Here is a 19,667-nt window from a genome sequence, read left to right as displayed (position 1 = left end):
TGATGAGGACAAGGATCAGTAAGTTAATATTTATCCTTTCGATGGATTTGCAAACAATGATTTAGGTGTATTTTATCAAAACATGTCACACTTTATGTGTTTCATAGGTACTACACCTTATGCACTGGTCACAAACTCTCCAACCGACATTTCCTGGATATTGCAACCAAAGAAAAGTGGTTCACAACAGAGGTAACAAAACTATATGGTCTTATCACTCAACTAACATATCCTTAAATTGGATGACCTTGTAATTATATCTTCCTGTCACGCAGCATATCCAGGTAATTACGTCAATGCTTATGCGGCGTAGGGCAACAGCTTTTGCAGCTAAAAGGGTAGTCTTCCTCGACCCCTGGTTTGTGGACTTACTTGTAACACTCCATGAAGATTTCACCAAAAGTGATGAGAAGGAAAACTTCAATTGGGGGCCAAGTATCAAGGCTTATGTCGAAGGGAAGTCTACCGGGAAATTAATGAAATATGCTTTCCTTAAAGATGTTGATGTTCTGTATGTCCCCATGAACTGGGGTTCTACTCATTGGGTAGGTTTGATCATCAACTTGAAGCTTCAATCTATTGAGATCCTTGACCCGTTCGTTGAACCTTTCACCGATGATGTGGTAGCTTTCCAAATGGCTTCGGTTATACAATGTTTGCCTTGGGTACTAAAAAGGTTCGGCAAGTCTGACATATCGGAAAGCCTGAGTACTTCTCCTTTCACATGGTCTCGTACGCGTGGTTTATACAACAACAAGGGAGATGGAGATTTCGGCCCTGTGAGTGTTCAGTTTCTCGAAATGCACGCGTTTGGACTTGGTTTGATGGAAATGGCTGCACTTTCTGACGAGATTGTAGTATGCATTAGGAAGTCAAATGCCATTGACACATACGTGTTATTCGTTGAAGGCGAGTAAGCCTAAAACTATTGTTCGTCGTTTACCTTAACTGTATTGAAACCAAAAAGCTATGCCTTTGAACCCAATAATATTGATGTAAGACTACTTTTTTGTTGGCTACGGAAGTTTATGTAAAATATGTAAAATACTCCGTAATGCTTCTGATGTTTGGATGGTTTATGTATTTATTAATTAATTGGCGTTTAGATGTTCTTTTATTTTCTTATATCATTTACACATATTTAAGAGTACGTGTATATATCCCGACTACCTATACACAAAAGTGTATTGCTCTTTAGTGGATGGGCATGTATACTGAGCAATCCCCTAAACTCACAGCCCGTACTTAATTTAGCTGGATGGATCTAGCAACAAGGCATCCACTTGTGTAGTGGGCAGAATCTATGATCCAAGTGTGTAGAGTTTTAAAAGCAAAAAAGCTGTTGATGTAATTAAGGCAGCAAACGAGTAGTAGTAAAGGTCATGAAATCAACATATATCATTATTTTAATCCGTCTAATCAATTGCAGAGCGTACTATTGATAGCTGGATATCACTTGTGTTGAAGATATTATCTACCTTTTATTGTTTTTAATCAATGTTGGAACTTGGAACCCGTGTTTAAAATATTTTTTGCTTTAAACATGGGTTAGATTGTTACAATTGCCCCATCTTATCTTTATCTAACTATATTCTACTTAGTTACGATTATTCTATACAGAATATCAAATCTTATATTTTCTAAAAACTATCATTCTGTCTAATCATGTCCACAAGTTTATCTCGATTGCTTGAGATAACTAGTTTTGCTAAACCAAAAATTGGAACACGTGTTTATAATATTCATTCTTTATAAAAACTCGAGGTTGTTACCGGTCGAATATAGTTGCATACAGATTACATGGACCAAATGTTAAATAACAAGACTTTGATACAACTATATGTTACATATCAATACCCAAAAACACATTAAAATGCACATTACAAACAATAATACAGAATAAAAAACAATAGGCTTATGGAAACCCTAGAGGATCTCACAAAATTTTTAGTCAGTATTGTAAAAAGGGTTGTCAGGGATGACATCTCGTTCCTCGCTCCTATCTTGAAGTCTGGCCAGAGAGGGAAGAACTTCGTATATCTAGCCGAAGTACTAAAGGAGGCGTCTATATACTCATTAATTCAGCATCCACCTTTCATTTACACATCGTATCACACATCTGGTCATCTTGCCGGACCAGGACGTTACCATCCCTTTTTCGAGAGATGTCTCCAAGCCGGAAACAAGAGAGCAATCTACCACGAAGGGTTAAGGGTTGCCGCTGTAGAAAGGGACATTAAAGGTGCAATCGCCCTACTAAGCCGGAACGTTCCTGAAGCCGGACATGCCACCCTTGCTTGTGTTATGCTCTCAATTTGCGCCGGGGAAGAGGACATGGCCATCCAGTACCTACACCTATTTGGATCTCATCACCATCCGCTATTGTCTGAGGGTGTACGGTTTTGCGGGGAGGAAGTCATTAGGGAATTAATAAAATTTGATACCCCTTACAGTCATTCATTCGGGGAAACGTTCAGGTATCCTGAATGCCCAACTATCCCAAACCCTGACTGTGCTATTCTCTGCTGCTTGCAATTTGGCATTTCAGGGCTACGGTATCGCGACTATGATATTAGGTACGTCAATTGCTACATTGGGTGGTTGACCAATAAAGTTTCAGAGCTTATTTAGTGTGTTTGGTCCCCCTTTCTAATAAGTATCTCTCATCAAAATATAACTCCTTCTTAGAAGTTGTAATGCTTTGTTATGCTGTTTCGTTTTTTAAATAATCATTTGCTTCTGTATCCTATGTAAGCTTACTGATTTTATGTCGGATTATATGTTAAATAATGTATTGTTGTCTACTGTTTTAATGTTAAATAATGTGTTAAAGAGAAAAGGAATAAAAAAGTTTCAAGAGTCACTGTTTTTGTAACCACTTGTTGCAAATATAAATTTACTTCAATATAGCATCAAGTGTCTTCTACACAGGCTAAAGACTAGTGTTACTCTCCATAACGCTACTATTTAAAACTACTTTTGATTTGATGGGTGATGAAGACTCTCGTTCACGCCAAAAGCCAACAAGTTTTGCGTCACATCAACCTAAAGGCTGGCACATTTTTTGTAGTCCACTTTAAATCAGAGAATTAATAAAATATATGTTCCCAAATAACATATCTTAATATAACTTTCTATTAACACAGGAACTATTACATTTGACATTTATTAAAGGACATACTTACATCTGACTTTTACTAAAGTAGATCAAGGATACGCAATGCAGTGTCGTAGATGTAACACCCCTCGCAATGATAGTCTTCGCCGTGCACCTCACTACAGTCAGGGGTGTATAATTTGTCTCTTGATGGAAACTCCCACAGGTAACCGAATGTTTCTTCCAACGGTGGATCAAATCTCATCAAAGTCTCGATTAGTTCTTTACACATTCCTTCTATAACAATCGAGTAGATTTCATGGTAAGGATTACCACCAAATCTCTCAAATATTACATCAAATACGGCCCCAGCCATGTCACCCCAACCCGCACACATCTGAAACATGGCATACGCTACGGTTGTCGGGCCATGTGATGGCACTAGTTGATCTAGGAGGTTTAGTGCACCGTGGACATCTTGATTTTTTGTTATCAGCCTGAGCGATTCGTAATATAAAGCCATTTCATTTTTATAACCCAAACATCGAACGAAGAATTGCCTACCTATCTCACCTTCATATATGTTTCAAGGTGTGTAGCACAAGGTGGAGATGTTCACTGACTGTAAGACCTCCCTTGACAACGCCAAATCTCTTCCACGCTTGTTACTCCTTATAACTGGACCAAGGTAACTATAATTTTCATTTCCAAGCATTTTCAGTATTATCATGAAGATATCATCTGGTATTTCTGATATTGACATTTTCTTATTTCCATACATTGAATATCTTCTATTTATAGTGGGTATGTCAAACCCATATCTAACTACTTTTTATCCGACCCACAAGTTGCCTGAGGTGCCTCACTGTACAACATCAAACGTGTATGGTTCCATGTACAGCAATATTGTCACACTTACCTTTGTACACCGATATATGAGTACGGGATATATTCGACTGCGAAGCATTATATAGTGAATTTGGATTATCCGTACACCCACATATGAATTTGTTAGTGTATACCAATCTCGTACCCACAAATGGAGGTGTATGATATGTTACGGTTTTGACTCACTTTGACCCCGTTTATTTGATAGTTTTGTAGTTGTTTGAGTCCTTTTCAGGTTATAATAACAGGCTAGGAAGCTAAAAGCAAGGATTGGAACAGCAGGAGCAATCGGAGCAGAAAGGAGTTGAATTGGAGCAGAAAAGCTGATTTTAGACCCAGGAGCACATGCTCCCGATTTCCGAGCACATGCTCCCAACTCTACGGTTTCATGACAACACGTGGCAAGCATCTAAGCGCCGATTCCCTGCCTAATTCCCCTTATTTTAGGCGATCCTTTGTGAGAGAAAGAGGGTTGAGATCGCTTTTTAATAGGGAGATTTGAATTTGGAATCTTTCCTTATTTTTCTCTACTTGTATGCTATTTAACCTAGGGTTTTAGGGGAGAGATACTTACCTTTTCTTTTGGTTTTTGGGGGAGCGACGTTTTGTGAGGGAGAGGAAGAGCGGCTACGTTAGAGAAGCGATTCTGAACCCTTGTGATTTTTATATTTTTATGCTATTGAATTTCTCATCTATGTTGGCTATTCATTTCTCTATGTCTGAGTAGTTTTCTTTGCTAGATTAGGAGTTTCAAAAGGGGTTTCATGGGTTAGCAACAGAACACAAATAGGGCTTTATATAATCGATTGTCTTCACTATTGTTAGACTTAATGCTTAGGTTGATTTGATCACCCAATCTATGATTCTAGGTTTATCTATTCATCAAAAGTGTAATAGGTTGCTAGAAAAGACATTAGTGGGCAAATTATCCTAGACCTGCGAAAGTTGATGTGTAGGTGATTTGTGAACTTATCATTCCTGTTCTTTAATGCTTGTCTGCGATTCTGGGCTCAAACGACAGTTTAGGGTTTATGGACCGCCGAGCATGTGCTCCGGATGTCTGAGCACGTGCTCTGTGTTTCCGCACAGAATCGATCAGATAGAGTTATTGATACCACGACAGTGGATCAGTTTATATTTATGTTTGAGTTCTAGACTGGTACTTAATCTATGCCATGAATAGTTGTTTAGTTGCTATCTCTGAAATTCCCGAGAATTACCCCTGATCTAGTGTTTTGCTTATTGCCTTTTTATACTGTTTTAATCGCGTTACTGTTACCAAACAAACCCAACTTTGAATTGTCTTAGCTTGAAATTGAACCAATAGAACCATAGAGTAAAACTTGGTCTTCGTGGGATTCGACCCCTAAGTACTACTTCTTTGCTGTGCACTTGCAGTAGGAAAATAGGGTTTAAAACTCTGTGTATCAGTGTACGGGCTGTTGACTCCGTAAATTCGTAACATCTGGGTACCATCTTCGATTATCTGTACACCCACATATGAATTTGTTTAGTGTACACCAATCTCGTACTCAGATGGAGGTGTACGGGCTGTTGACTGCGTGAATTCGTAACATCTGGGTACCATCTTCGCTTAACTGGGGTGCCTGACTGCACAACTACATTTGTGTATGGTTTCATGTACAACAATATTTACACACTTACGTTTGTACACTGATGTATCAGTACTGGATATATTGGACTACGAAGCATTAAATAGTGAATTCGGATTATCTGTACACCATCCCGTACTCAAACAAAGATGTACATAAAACTCCCCTGTGTTAACGGTGTTCACACCGTACATCAGTTGAGTTACTTGATGTTAAAATCCCAACAATACACATAATGTTGGATACCCGTACGAGGCTTAATTACCGATCAAACATTTAAGGGCTCTACATTTAATTACCAAAAAACCATACACTCATTCATCAAAAAACATCAAAATCCGACAAAATCCTTCACCGTCTACATCATCGGAGAGGATTAGCACATGTTACCCTATTGTGTCCAAAACCACCGCAACGTCCACACTTGTTTGGTTGCCTCGACTTATTATTTCCCTGCAGTTACACATTGCAAACTATATTCAGAATATAATTTGAATACATCTTAAACATTTCTATATTACCGAATACTCTACTGCAGAGTGGATGCGCAACTTCGGGGGTCTCCCTGGTCGTCTCCTCGTTATCGGAGGACTCAAGCAGACAACTCTGATTTCATCTGGGACATTCACTTCCGCTGGATCTTGGACAGACAGTATAGCTGTTCCTACTGTAAGAGTCCATGTAGATATCCTATACATCTGTCCAACAAGTGTCCTGTACTCCAAACCCCTGTCATGAGCTGCAGCCATTGCGTGAGTGCAAGGGATCTTGAGCTTCTGAAACTCCAGGCAGGAGCAGGTTTTGTCGTCCAGTGACATAAGGAACTGCTTTCCATCCTTTGGTGTAACCTCGAAATCCCATTCTCCTACAGCAAGTACACCCATCCCTAGTCCTCCTTTGAACCATTTCAACAATTCTCTTTCAACCGCTATAGGTATATCACCAACAGTTCTCGAAATCTTTTTCCTACGTGATTCAAACCACCTAGCTAGCATTTTCCTAATAAACTCCAGCAATGCTACAACAGAACTACCTCTAGATGGTATCAATGCATTTTTCAAGGACTCAGCAATGTTAGATGACATCAAATTATACCTCTCGCCGGCAAAATGAGCTCTGCTCCCATTCTCGACGCCAATTTCTTCCAGGTATTCCCAACATCCTCTATTCCTTTTTTTAATCCTAGCATACTCAGCCGCAAAATCCTTCTTTCTGTACATGTTTCTTGCCCTCCACACCAGCGAGGGTAGTCCACTTTTTTTCTTATACTTACCTTTCACATTTCTTTTAATGTGGACAAGACAGGCTCCATGATGTGATTGGGGATACACCTCTGAAATAGCTTTTAAGAGAGACGCATTTCTGTTAGAAATAAATGTTAGCTCATCACCATCAGGAACTATTTCACTGAGCTTTTTCATAAACTATGACCATGAATCATCGTTCTCACTATCCACAACAGCAAATGCTACAGGGAATATCTGGAAATTTGCATCCTGGCAGCTAGCAGTAAGTAAACATCCCCTATATTTACCAAAAAAGTGTGTCCCGTCCACCACGAAAACCCTCCTAACAAATGGTAGGCCCTTCACACTTGCGCCTAGAGCTAAAAACACGTACTTGAACCTCTTTTAACCGTCCACATCAACCTCTGTTTCCAGATGGTAAACTGTTCCAGGATTAACCAACTGAAGGACATGCAAATACACAGGCAACAATAAGTAACTATTCTCCTCTGTCCCGTGAGCTGTTACCACTGCAAGTTCTTTTGCTTTCCAACCCTTCCAGTAGGTCATCCGTATGTTGTGCTCTGACAGGCAACACTCTGGTAAGTCTCTAGCTCTTGGTACACAATATGCTTTTGCATACTTTGACCTGAGCAGCGCGGCTACGGCACGGAATGTGGCATGTGCTGAGAACTTGCTACGCGTCTGTACTTCACACGTATGCTCTAATTGTGCCTTTCTGACTTCATATTCTTTTGTCCCACATACCTGGTGGCCGTACACTCGCCAGTCACAACCTTTCTTGTCATAGCATTCGGCAACCAATGAGTCCTTCTCATACCGTGTGAATTTGTATCCACATTGGCTGCCTTCTCGTTCAAGTACTCGTCATCAAACATTGGTTCTAGGTCTTCAAACCCATAGATCTCGTAAATTGTTATGCCTTTTTTGAAACTCTGTCTTATCTCACCCATATCATCCATACTACCAGGATTTTGATAATCCTCCCCCATCCAGCTCACCTTTCTCGATCTCTTTGTAGGCGCAGGATTAACAAAATCCTGACCGACGTTGTCTCTGTCGCTTCTCATTGACTCATTGCTGGTTGGTTCAAGCTTTGTTGTAAACGAGATGTACACTGCCTCATCCTCTTCCATTTCACTCCCTCCATAACTACTCAATTCCCCATCGGAACCAAATCCGTTGTCGTCCCCACTTTCAAAATCTTCAAAATCTCCTTCCCGTTCCGAATCTTCCCCCTCATTTATCAATGCCTCAATACTCTCAACGTATTCTACGAACAAATCATCTGTCAGTTCACTACTTCTCCCACTAGTTTCCTGGTCCGTACTTCTTACTCGTCCCTCAACGCTCTCTACATGGCTCAGTAGTACGGTATCACTTAAACCGTCCTCAGATATTGGTTCAGTTTGGATGGAATTTTTACCTGATTTAACCCTAAGCATCTCCTCAATGCTTTCTACATGACTCAGTAGTACGTCTTCACTTAAACCATCATCCTCAATCTCCAAACTACGTCTATTTGGATTATCCACCGGAACGACTGGATTATTTTGCATTATTGATGTCATCAATCCTCCAAAGTATCCTACTTTCTCACACTTGACTGGTGACCCCATCTTTATACCCATCAGAATTCACACCCTCCAAAATAAAGCTCCCATTAATGTTTCTTATTACAACAAACAAACTTATCGATTTGTCTGCAAGACTGAGAGATTTGAAACACCTGAACTCTCTGTCGTCTCTAATAACCGTGGGACCAGGGGGTGTTCCATGCATCTGAGCTAGTCTGTCCTCGAACATGTAGCTTAATTCCATAACATTTGTGGATTTACCCATACCGTATAGCTCTGTGGTTTTGTCTTCTATGCTTTTCATACTATTCACACTCGACAGCCGTACACACCGTCCCCCAGAGTTGTGTCCATTTTGAACTCCCATTCACCATTCATCCACAGTATCCACCTCCCCGACTGGACAACAACTGCATCATCCACTACATTGGCAGTACAATTATCCGATCAGTAAGATGTGAGCGGTTAAGTACCATAAATCATGAAACCTTTATAAACAAATCTTATAAACATACCTTCCATGTCTCATTTTTGTATCTCCTTCTTTATCTTCTTTATACTTCCAAACTCTTCTCAATGTAATCTACTTCTACGATTTTACTGGTCCCATAGAAACACCTTTCCAAAACTCTATACTTACTGTACAAGTGTTTACTTTAATATCTGCCTCGATTAGAGTTAATATCTAGGTGTCTACTTCGAGTATAGTTAATTTCACAACTAATTAAATATGGGCTTTTAATTACCAAACCTAAAGCCCAGTAATAAACCTTCTTTCACGTTAGGCCCATTAACTATACTCCACAAGGTTTTAATACGTCGGAGACAAACAGCTTTCCACTGTTCCGTCCCTCTCTCCTTTTTAAAAATAAAACACCGACGGGGAAAAACCCGTAATCACACCCAAATCTCACTATCCCACATTTTTCTCTATCTCTTACCAATTCTATCTCACACACACTCTTTCTCCAATTTTGAATAGTGTTAGTACTAATTTTACAATTAAGTTTGTAAAATGTACTAAAACACAAACAGACCCAAAAAAAATTAAGATAATTTTTGACTATGTATTGTCAAGAACTTAACCAACAATGAACTCATAACCACAAAACATAGTTCATACTATTTAACTATTTAGGACGGATTATAGCTCACTGTATATAAATAGATAAGAACATCGGTTTAGAAATTAAATGTATTGTGTTCATATATAATGGTACATCAGGTTCATAATCGCTCTTGAGATGAATCAAATACTATGTATGTGTTTCTATTAAGAGTACTTCTCTAATCAGTAAAAAAGAACACAAAAAAAAACATAATTTCACTTAGATTGATTACTCAAAAAATAACAAAAACACTATCGTCGTGAATGTTGATGGTGATAAGGTGAAGAAGCTTGAATTCGAATTTTCCGTTTATGAAGAAAACTTTGGAGAGATCTTTTCATTGACGCCTTTGGATTTGGAAGCTGGTAATGATTATGATGAAATCGGGTCGACTTATTTTGCGAATCCGACCCGTTTATTGAGGATGACTTCTCTTCCATATCTCTGTTCGCCATCGATATTATAGATTTAGCCTGCATTCATTTACATAAAACATTAGTTATTATAAATCCACCAAATAATTTCATTAAAAATCATATGAATGTGTATATAATGTATACACACATACCTGAAGATGAGTAACATCGGAAGAAACACACATTTTTCCATTGTAGAAAATTGTTATTCTTTGAGATTCTTCCTTTGGTTGTGCTTGATCTCGTGAGATGGTTGATTCCATCACACTTCAAATCCAATAATTGTGTAAAACAAATCAGATTAATGTATTAATAAACTCTGATTTTCTGAGATTACTAACAAAAAAATCAAATTTTAAAGAGAGAGATAGACTGACGAGGTATCATCAGAAGAATCAGAATCATAAGTAGAAGTGGGAAAAAGACGAAGTTCCAAGTCGCAAGTTTGCTGCATCGTCTTCATGTCGCAAGTAAGATGATGATTTTGTGTTGATCTGGATTGAGATAGATAATATAAAGTGTATTTATATATATGTAATATGTTGTGTTTGTTTTGTGATAATGAGAGAAAAAGAGGACACGGAAGAGACGGTGGGAAACAGAACACGGATTTTATAACGGCGGATTCTTAGGATAAATAGACAGACAGACAGAACACAACGTCTTCTATCTAATTCTCTCACGTGGAAAATGCTTTTTCTATTTTTTTTTTGAAAATTGTACAACTTTAAGGTTTTGCGATTTTTTAAAGACAAAAAAAAAAGAAGTGAAAGCTCTAGTTCCGTTTTTTTTAAATGCTTTATCGCAAATTTCTTCTTCTTTTTTTTTTTTTCAAATAATCAATACACATATTTCAGTCCATGTGCTTGACTTTAGTTTTTTTGGTTAAACTATAAACTTTTTTTTTTTTTTTTGTAGTATTTGGTTATTATTTATTAATTAACTGGTGTACTATAGTGCGACCTAATTTTTTCCTTGGTTTGTGTAAGTGTCGACGGTGGAGTCACTCACAGCCACCACCGCCACCGGTATGTATATTATAATGCATATATATTTTCTGACTTATTTCAGGCGGCGTGGCGTATCTCTTTATTTAATACTAGTATCTGCGACCATTGCTCACGCACTAATTAAAAAAATTTGGCGGTACTTTTTAACATAATCTTTTTTGATTGAAAAACGTGTGTAAAATACTTCATTTCTTAGTTATTGGTTAAATGTAAACATCTGTGCCGGAAAGTAACGTTCCAAGGCTCCAAACCCTTATATCGAAAAAGCGAGAATTATTCCAAGTTACAAGTTATAAATTTTGTGTTTATATATTAATTAAATTCATATTTCAACTGAATAATATAAAATCATATTTGCACGTGTTTTCTCCTTGTAAGATAGACGACCACAACTTTTTACTGTCTGACATTTTCGTACCTAACGCATTTGAGTCAATAATTAATAATCTTCATTAAGGCACATGTTTGTGTCTCAATCCCTTCTCCTTTCGGTATTTTCTTCTGCAAGTTTTTAATTATACGTCCTTAATTGTTCCACGGCTATGAAATAAGTGGTAAGGATTCGTGCAGTACTGGATTCGTGACAAAAAAAAAAAAAAAAAAAAAAAAGAAGAAGAGCACATTGTCAGAGTTAAGCGGAATTGTACGTAATTAATTATTGATCAATGAACAATAGTACACATATATAGGCAGAAAAAGAAAAAAAGAAAAAAAAAAGAGGAAAAAAGAACAATTATACACATACAAGAGTTAGATGTTAAACACCCTACCAAAATTAAGAGTTAGATGTTAAAAAGACTCTTATTGGAAAAAGGAAATTTAACTTAACACAAATTAACATATTAGGAGATTTACTTATTTATATCTCAATTTTTTATCTTCAGGTCGAACAGTAAAAAATGCAAAAGTCCAACGTAATATAAAGTGTTTGAAATTGAACTTGCCTAAAACTTTTGTAAATATGTCGTCCGCAAACTGAGACATGACACGATCATAGACGTTGTTTTGAATTTTTTGATGATTAGAATAAAATAACAATCAGTCTCCATGTGACTAATAAATTCAAACACCATATTAGCAAATATATATATGCATAGAAACGCATGAAAACAACCGTATATTGGTGATTTTATCATAACAAACGAAATTATAATTATTTGCCGCCAAAAAAGTAACTGACGTTTTTTTTTTATTTTCTTTACTTTTCTGCGGCGTAACATAAAACCAATTAAACACGTGCCTCATGAGATATATTATAAATCAACCTTAAACCTTGTTGGCTACCTAAGCACCATTCAATTGATTCACAATTTGACAAAATATCGTTTACTTTTCACAAATAATCTTATTACGTGCCTATAAAGCAAGTAGTCGACGGAAACAAGTCAAAAAAATAATCATCGATGTTCAAAATAAAATTAGTCAAATTGATAATATTTGCATAATACACAAAACTATAATTTATTTGCCGTCAAAAAAGTAACTAACGTTTATTTTTCTTTTACTTTTGCGGCCTTGAACATAAAACTTAAACACGTGTGTAACGAGAAGTATGATATCGACGACCTTAAACCTTGTTGGTTACCTACGAGTCTACGACACCACTCGATTGATCCACAATTTGATAAATAGTCTTATTACGTGCCTCCGAAGTAAAGTAGTCGACGGATTAATTACTATTCAGTGTGCTGACATACCGACAATATAGAAAACAAAAGCACGTTGAAAAAAAATCATCGATATTCAGAATAAATTAGTCAAATGATATATACAATATATCTCTACTTCTGCAAACGAACAAAACATGTGGTTGGTGTTGTGCAAAGCCACAACTTTTCGACATATACTAAATCCAGAAGTATCTCACATCAATATCGCAAATTGACGTGAAGTTTGCAATTTGGCACGCTTTGACTCCGTTCGAATCCATCATTATCTCGGTCTGATGTTATCTTATAACGTTCATTTATGTGGCTGAGTTGTTTTTTCTTTTTCTTTTCTTGCTCTATAAAATATTTTTCAGAATTAAACAAAAAAAGAAAAGATGAAAATTTTACTAAAAGAGTTAAACACAAAAACTCATTAAAAAACAAAACAAGGAATGGAGATTAAGTTCTATGGGTTCAATATGAATTGTATGATTATGAAGTGTTAACTTTAATGAAGTACCAGAAAGATCAAGGACTGGGATGTAAATAAAAAAAGATCAGTTGATCAGAGCAGCCACGAAAAGAATGAAGCATCTATAATTTATTTTATTTTGACAATCTTGTTAATAATGGGTCCAAAGTTTGTTGGCAAAATAAATAAATCCAAAACATACATCAAAAACTCATTTACAGTAATGCAATTTTAGAGGACAACAACCACAAAAACTCATTTAAAAAATAAACTAAGAAATTCTCTCTATCAAAATACTAGTTATCAAAATATATAGCAGCCATTTAAACTCTTTGATGACCCAGAAGAAAATACACATGAAACTACTATCTCAATCTAGTTAGTAAAACAAGTTTTTTAGAACTAAGGGTAAAAGATTATCATAATCGATATGGTTAAAGTAAAACCATCAATATACTTTAAAGTGCAGATTTATTTTCTCAGATTGTAAACACAAAGATTAGGATTTTAGGAGATGGGAAGTATCACAAACGAATCAATGAATAATGCAACGTTTAGTTTCTATCTATCAACAAGGTTCTCAATTGTCTTAAAAATCCAGTCTAAACAAGTCAACTCAAACTTGAGACGAGAGATTTTCAAATGATATATACCAATCCTAGCATTACATGAATGATCGTAAATTCCAGTCTCTGATGATCTGCTAGCCCCTAAATCAAAAGAGAAATTTGGTGATTTCCACTGAACAATCTCTAACAAAACATATAAAAAAAAAAAAAAACCTGAAAAAATCTTACTCATTGAGCGAAGACCAAAAAAAAGGGTTTCTAAAAACAATTTCTTTCATATTTCAGGATGTGAAAGAACATAATTTGTTGACATTTTTCAGGTGTGAAGAAAAGGTTAGTGTGAATTTAGTGTATTGAAAATTTCCAGAAAAGAGAAAACACACAAACTAGGCAAATGAAAAGGATGGTGTGTTTTATCAAGTACCTTAAAGAATGTATGTATGTATTCATGACCAAGGCCAATTAGCATCTCGCCACGCAAAGCGGCATCCTCCAAAACTACTACTACTACTACAAGCGTCCGCATTTAACCCATCTAACCCGCGGCAAGGAAGTTCTTGATCACGTTTCTCTGATTCCTCTCTGTATGATGGGTTCGTGTATCTCGGGTGTTGGATAAAAGGTACATTCTTCCACCACAGTTTAAGTGCCTTAAAAACAACGAAAGTAACACATGTGAAACTCGAGCAGTCAAGTTGACCAACGTTTTGAATATATGTGCTTCAAGATTTTGAGTATATGTTCACTTACATGCCAATAAATCCATATCGCAACCTTATGAGGCATCAACCAGAAGAAAACTGCAGGATCAGACACTAGTGTTGTCGGTATTCTTTTCGCCTTTAATGTCGCAGAGAAATAGTTACCAAGATGAGGATGCTTCGATTCAATGGAGACAGATAACTCCTCTCCAGGTTCATTAGCTCTAATTTTCCAGTTCCCAAGCATATCCTGAAAAGGTTATGTAACTTCACTTTTAAGAACCGTTTGATCAATCACTCAAACTGATGATTAAAGACGACAACAATATAATAAGAGAAACAACATACCATGAAAGGACTGACTTGTAATGATTTAGCAACCAAGTCAGATTCAGGTTCGAATACAAATGTCACTCGTTCCCCCCATGGCGTATTTGTAACCTACAGAAACCCTCTAAATCATATCAATAGAGAGACAGTAACACCATAAAGCCAATACAACAAGTAAGTGATTACACATTCTCTTCTTTCATAAACATATTTGAACACATTAGTCAGATCTCTGAAACAGTGAAGATAGTTCATCCCATATTGAGATTAGGTACCATCACCATAGATCATATATATATATATATTAGTTCATAACATGTATCAACACACAATAGTGTTCTATTATAGATATGTCAGCTATCACAGAATGGGTGTATCAGACAAGAGTGAGAAAATGAGAGACAAATCACGAAACAGAGGAGACAAAACATATATCTATTATCTATAAATGTACCTGAGCAATGCATTTAGTCAAGCGTTTACTTGATCCATCCAAGTCGTAGCAGTAATACAAACTCAATGGGTTTTGTTCATACCCAACGCTTGGTGGTATTGTCAACAGATAGCTGCATACAAAATTACAGATTCATCCAACATTATCTATTTGATCCACAGTTTGGTTACAATACAATACACAACAAGAGTGTTTCAGACCAAAACACCAAACCTTAAAAAACAAAACTGAAATTAAAAACCCAAACAGTGTCTTTCTGAAAATGAGATTTTTTTTCATTCGCTTTTGGTTAATCCTTTTGTGAAATTTTGGGCAATTTAATCAAAACAATTTCGATTTCGGAGGTATCAATAAATTTGAAACTTACATAGGCCCGGTGGTGAGAGAAACACGGCGAGCTTCATCGGCGGAGAGATGATCCGACGGAGTGGTAGTAGCTTCATCGAGGTCGAAGAGAGCGTAACGAACAGAGTAACGGAACGAGTGGCGTACAGGACGGAGACGGTCATGCCAAACGGTACCTTGGTAGAAAGAGACATTGGGATCTACGGGGAAGCGTGAGGGGAAGAGACGGTGCAGAAGGAAGCGAAATGGGAGGAGAAGAGAGAGTACGAAGGAAGTGAGTGAGGAGTAGAGGATCGAACAGAGGAGATAAAGCAATTCCATATCTTTTTCAATGTCTGAGAGATGAAGATAGATAGACCAAAGAGAAGAAGCCTTTTCAATTATCAAAAAAAAGTTTTTATTATTATTTTGGTTCTTATTAAATGTTGGGTATTGCGTGGACGATACAAAAACCGCATATATTTTTGAACTGCATTCGAATGATTTAACTCTAATCCAATTTCATTTTATACTGATTAATCATATTAATATTTAATACGTCTTTATTTATAGGAACTAATTTATATTTGACTGGTTTTTATTTCATTAAACAGTTTAGTTGCTAGTTTTCAAATGGATATAGAGACAAATCATGTTGATCAAGTGACGGTCGTCAAGGCCATAACTATTCCGAAGGGTTTTCGTTTTCGGCATTACCGGCCACACAAGAACCCTTTCAACTGTCCAATAATTTTTGCCAGATGTAGGTCTCCCCTACCACCCCAAATGGTTTCCGGATCTGGTCACTGACCTCAATTAAAAGTGTCAAAAAAAAATAGTTGAATGCAACGACCGATATATATGTATGCAGCTATAAAACTAGCTATCCATGTTACTCTTTTATGCTCTCTAAGTACCGAATATGTATTACCTATTTGGTTGCAACCTCTTTACGAAGCTGGTTTGCCTATGTACCACCACTACATATAACAAACCTAGTAATAAAATATCTGAATGTCATCCTAGGATATGTGACGGGGTGGTTTTGTGAATTTAAGTCATTAAGTGTTACTACTAATGAAACTGTATTGCTATTGGGCCGATTCATATATGAGGCCCACCGCCGTCTCTTACACGAAATCTGAAAGCTTTGTAGTGTGTAAAATTCGGGTTGGTCTGGGGTGGTTCAGCAAACCAAGTATTATTACTCTGCAAGCTTGTTCATCGAGTACTATAATGATCCTCAAACTAAATACATACACGTGTCACAACATTCGTATATCACACACGCGTCATTTTTGTATTGGTTATTCTACAATAGAGATGTTACATAAGATCAGGCGATGAAAACAATGTAAACATGTGGATTTGATTGCACAAAATAATAATAATTCGAATTTATTTTTTTTAAATATCAAAATCAAAAGCAATTCGATTTCACAACCCTTTATTTTGTTCTAATTCTTCGATTTCTCCGTCGGGTCAGTGTTTGGTATCGCCATCTCTGCTGTTTATAAACAAACACACTTTGTATAGTTTTTTTTTTTTAAATCAAAAAGAATTGTGCAAAATAAAAAATAAAATGTCTTCGATCATTCATGGACCTGGAGCTGCTACGGCGTTATCTACGTTTAATCCCGTCGATTCCAAGAAACTCACAAATCTTTCAGGTTCGATCTACATTTCTCTGAATTGTCTTTTTTTTTTTTTTTTTTTTTTGTGAGAGAGATCTTAAAGTAGTTGTTGATTAATTATATATTGTTGGTGATGGTAGTGAGGAGCCAGAGATATATAGTGGCTGGATCTGATGCGAGTAAGAAGAAGAGCTTTGGTTCTTCTCTCACAGTTCGTCACTCTCAGAAATTGATTCCCAATGCTGCTGCTGTTGCGGTAATGCGTTTCGTCTTTCGATTTTTTTTTTTTTTTTTTTGTAGTCTCGTTCTCGTCCTTTGAATCTGTAATAATGAGGATTTCTGGGTTTCTTTTGTTCTCTTTTTTTGTAGACGAAGAAGGAGGCGGACACATCTGCGAGCACTGGGTTTGTTTTTTTCTTTTTGTTCTTCACATTTTTAATTAATGCTTTGCAAATTGGGTTTTGATTTTTACTCAAATTTTTGAGCTGATTGAAGGATTTAGTTACTACTACTGCTAGGAGTACAATTCTCTGATTAGATAATGCCTTTGGTTTCCCTTGCCTCTCTGCCTTGTTTGTTTGAAAACATATATTTTCCAATACTTGTGAATTATTTAGACTGTTCCTATAGTTTTTCTTACTTGGTGTTGGGATTCAAAGTTGGTTAGAGTCAAGAAATTTTTTTTAACTATGTGCTATTGATTGTGATGATTTAGAATCTTGGCCAGTTCTACCTTTAAGACATATAGAAACGTTAATTTTTAAATCGATGGTTGATATCAAAAGCTGAATGTGTTGCATTTCTTTGCTTCCTAATCTTCCTATTGAATCTTTTAGTTGTCGTTATCATGCTAAAATTGTTAGGGTGTGAACCATAAACGTGAACTCATGCTAATCTCCCCAGAACATTTCAGCTTTCCCAAAAAAAAACATTAAACATATTCTGCAATTGGCTTGGCTTACATTCACAATTCATGATATACTTTCCATCAATTATGTGCTCTTTTATTTTCTATAGCTATTGTTTCCGTTTGGGATCTGTCTTGTTTCTATATTCACATAAAGCAATCCATGATGTATCCAGTGTCATTTGACAAAAAAGATGTATCCATTGTCACAACTCACAGAGACATTTCCATGCCATATTCAATCAATGTCATTGTCATGTTGATGTCCTCTAAGTCACAACACGAGTATAACGGATGTTTTTGCATATATCTGAACTTGCAGACATGAACTATTGCTTTTCGAGGCTCTTCAGGAAGGTTTGGAAGAGGAGATGGACAGAGATGCAAATGTATGTGTTATGGGTGAAGATGTAGGCCATTACGGAGGCTCCTACAAGGTAACCAAAGGTCTTGCTGATAAATTTGGCGACCTCAGGGTTCTCGATACTCCTATTTGTGAAAATGCATTCACTGGTATGGCAATTGGAGCGGCCATGACTGGTCTAAGACCTGTCATTGAAGGTATGAACATGGGTTTCCTCCTCCTCGCCTTCAACCAAATCTCCAACAACTGTGGAATGCTTCACTACACTTCTGGTGGTCAGTTCACGATTCCCGTTGTCATCCGTGGTCCTGGTGGAGTGGGACGCCAGCTTGGTGCTGAGCATTCACAGCGGTTAGAATCTTACTTCCAGTCCATCCCTGGGATCCAGATGGTTGCTTGCTCTACTCCCTACAATGCCAAAGGCTTGATGAAAGCCGCCATAAGAAGCGAGAACCCTGTGATTCTTTTCGAACACGTTCTGCTTTACAATCTCAAGGAGAAAATCCCGGACGAAGACTACATCTGTAACCTTGAAGAAGCTGAGATGGTCAGACCAGGGGAACACATCACCATCCTCACTTACTCGCGGATGAGGTACCATGTGATGCAGGCAGCAAAAACTCTGGTGAACAAAGGGTATGACCCTGAGGTTATCGACATCAGGTCGCTAAAACCATTCGACCTCCACACGATCGGAAACTCAGTAAAGAAAACACACCGGGTTTTGATCGTGGAGGAGTGTATGAGAACCGGCGGGATTGGGGCAAGTCTTACAGCTGCCATCAACGAGAACTTTCATGACTACTTAGACGCTCCGGTAATGTGTTTGTCTTCTCAGGACGTTCCTACACCTTACGCTGGTACATTAGAGGAGTGGACCGTGGTTCAACCAGCTCAGATCGTGACCGCTGTTGAGCAGCTTTGCCAGTGAATTCATACTAATCTGGTGAACCATTATTTATCATTTACCTCTCTGTCTTTCTCTTTAGTTTAGCTTTTTAAAGAATTTGTTTAAGTGGAATTGGTTTTGTTGAAGTTTTATCTCCTTTGTTGTGTATTGGAATATTTGTTTTGTAACTCAGAATGTTTTGGACCTTTGGTTGTTAATTTACTTCCCACTTTTGTTTTGTTAAACCTTTAGCATTTTTCTTTACACTAATTAGATTCCAAACAAAGAGCTTTATATTCATGGTGCTAACTAGTAACTACAACAAAATTTAAAAACATTAGAATTCTCTTTACACTTTATATAAACACTTTTTTTTTTTTTTTTTTTGTCAAAATTTATATAAACACATACACAACT

The 19,667-nt window shown here is 36.9% G+C and overlaps 4 protein-coding genes across 8 annotated transcripts; 1 reads left to right on the top strand and 3 right to left on the bottom strand.

Moving 5' to 3' along the window:
• Nucleotides 1-5,961: 5,961 nt before the first annotated feature.
• On the bottom strand, nucleotides 5,962-7,034 carry LOC147946869 (uncharacterized). The gene is made up of 2 exons (XM_087507277.1): nucleotides 6,120-7,034; nucleotides 5,962-6,051 (listed from the first exon to the last, which is right to left on the bottom strand). Exons 1-2 carry the CDS (start codon nucleotides 7,017-7,019, stop codon nucleotides 5,962-5,964), a joined length of 990 nt encoding a protein of 329 aa, XP_087363403.1. The 5' UTR covers nucleotides 7,020-7,034.
• A 2,569-nt stretch (nucleotides 7,035-9,603) lies between these two features.
• Nucleotides 9,604-10,549, bottom strand: LOC104777040 (protein TIFY 5A). Its single transcript, XM_010501231.2, has 3 exons — nucleotides 10,325-10,549; nucleotides 10,100-10,214; nucleotides 9,604-10,004 (listed from the first exon to the last, which is right to left on the bottom strand). The coding sequence occupies exons 1-3, from the start codon at nucleotides 10,408-10,410 to the stop codon at nucleotides 9,783-9,785; spliced, it is 423 nt and encodes a 140-aa protein (XP_010499533.1). The 5' UTR covers nucleotides 10,411-10,549; the 3' UTR covers nucleotides 9,604-9,782.
• Nucleotides 10,550-12,679: 2,130 nt separating this feature from the next.
• Nucleotides 12,680-15,948, bottom strand: LOC104777039 (uncharacterized). 5 transcript variants are annotated; one of them, XM_010501228.3, is made up of 6 exons: nucleotides 15,500-15,910; nucleotides 15,133-15,244; nucleotides 14,697-14,789; nucleotides 14,398-14,598; nucleotides 14,072-14,297; nucleotides 12,680-12,962 (listed from the first exon to the last, which is right to left on the bottom strand). In XM_010501228.3, the coding sequence occupies exons 1-5, from the start codon at nucleotides 15,796-15,798 to the stop codon at nucleotides 14,094-14,096; spliced, it is 909 nt and encodes a 302-aa protein (XP_010499530.1). In that variant the 5' UTR covers nucleotides 15,799-15,910; the 3' UTR covers nucleotides 12,680-12,962; nucleotides 14,072-14,093. The 5 variants fall into 5 exon arrangements, 4 of the variants coding, with proteins under 4 accessions (XP_010499530.1, XP_010499529.1, XP_010499532.1 ...); XR_015595525.1 differs by lacking the exon at nucleotides 12,680-12,962 and adding an exon at nucleotides 13,601-13,788 and having other exon boundaries at nucleotides 14,697-14,802; nucleotides 15,500-15,877; XM_010501227.3 differs by lacking the exon at nucleotides 12,680-12,962 and adding an exon at nucleotides 13,601-13,788 and having other exon boundaries at nucleotides 15,500-15,948.
• Nucleotides 15,949-16,765: 817 nt separating this feature from the next.
• On the top strand, nucleotides 16,766-19,495 carry LOC104777038 (pyruvate dehydrogenase E1 component subunit beta-2, chloroplastic). Its single transcript, XM_087508950.1, has 4 exons — nucleotides 16,766-17,126; nucleotides 17,231-17,346; nucleotides 17,460-17,494; nucleotides 18,320-19,495. Exons 1-4 carry the CDS (start codon nucleotides 17,039-17,041, stop codon nucleotides 19,290-19,292), a joined length of 1,212 nt encoding a protein of 403 aa, XP_087365076.1. The 5' UTR covers nucleotides 16,766-17,038; the 3' UTR covers nucleotides 19,293-19,495.
• Nucleotides 19,496-19,667: the final 172 nt, after the last annotated feature.

Source organism: Camelina sativa, chromosome 3 (genome assembly GCF_030686135.1).
Source record: "Camelina sativa cultivar CO46 ecotype springtype chromosome 3, ASM3068613v1".
Lineage (NCBI taxonomy): Eukaryota > Viridiplantae > Streptophyta > Magnoliopsida > Brassicales > Brassicaceae > Camelina > Camelina sativa.
The sequence above is the reverse complement of the archived record's forward strand: the minus strand, read 5'-3'. Positions and strand labels throughout refer to the sequence as shown.

Bases quoted from the DNA above. Each gene is read 5' to 3' on its own strand.
- LOC104777038 (XM_087508950.1), top strand. From the start codon at position 17,039: ATGTCTTCGATCATTCATGGACCTGGAGCTGCTACGGCGTTATCTACG. The intron at 17,127-17,230 runs GTTCGATCTACA...TGGTGATGGTAG, and splicing joins GAAACTCACAAATCTTTCAG to TGAGGAGCCAGAGATATATA. The intron at 17,495-18,319 runs GTTTGTTTTTTT...CTGAACTTGCAG, and splicing joins GACACATCTGCGAGCACTGG to ACATGAACTATTGCTTTTCG.
- LOC104777040 (XM_010501231.2), bottom strand. From the start codon at position 10,410: ATGAAGACGATGCAGCAAACTTGCGACTTGGAACTTCGTCTTTTTCCC. The intron at 10,215-10,324 runs GTCAGTCTATCT...TTGGATTTGAAG, and splicing joins GATTCTTCTGATGATACCTC to TGTGATGGAATCAACCATCT. The intron at 10,005-10,099 runs GTATGTGTGTAT...AAATGAATGCAG, and splicing joins CCGATGTTACTCATCTTCAG to GCTAAATCTATAATATCGAT.
- LOC147946869 (XM_087507277.1), bottom strand. From the start codon at position 7,019: ATGAAAAAGCTCAGTGAAATAGTTCCTGATGGTGATGAGCTAACATTT. The intron at 6,052-6,119 runs GTAATATAGAAA...GTGTAACTGCAG, and splicing joins ACTCTGCAGTAGAGTATTCG to GGAAATAATAAGTCGAGGCA.
- LOC104777039 (XM_010501227.3), bottom strand. From the start codon at position 15,798: ATGGAATTGCTTTATCTCCTCTGTTCGATCCTCTACTCCTCACTCACT. The intron at 15,245-15,499 runs GTAAGTTTCAAA...TTTTGTATGCAG, and splicing joins TCTCTCACCACCGGGCCTAT to CTATCTGTTGACAATACCAC. The intron at 14,790-15,132 runs GTACATTTATAG...GGGTTTCTGTAG, and splicing joins TGACTAAATGCATTGCTCAG to GTTACAAATACGCCATGGGG.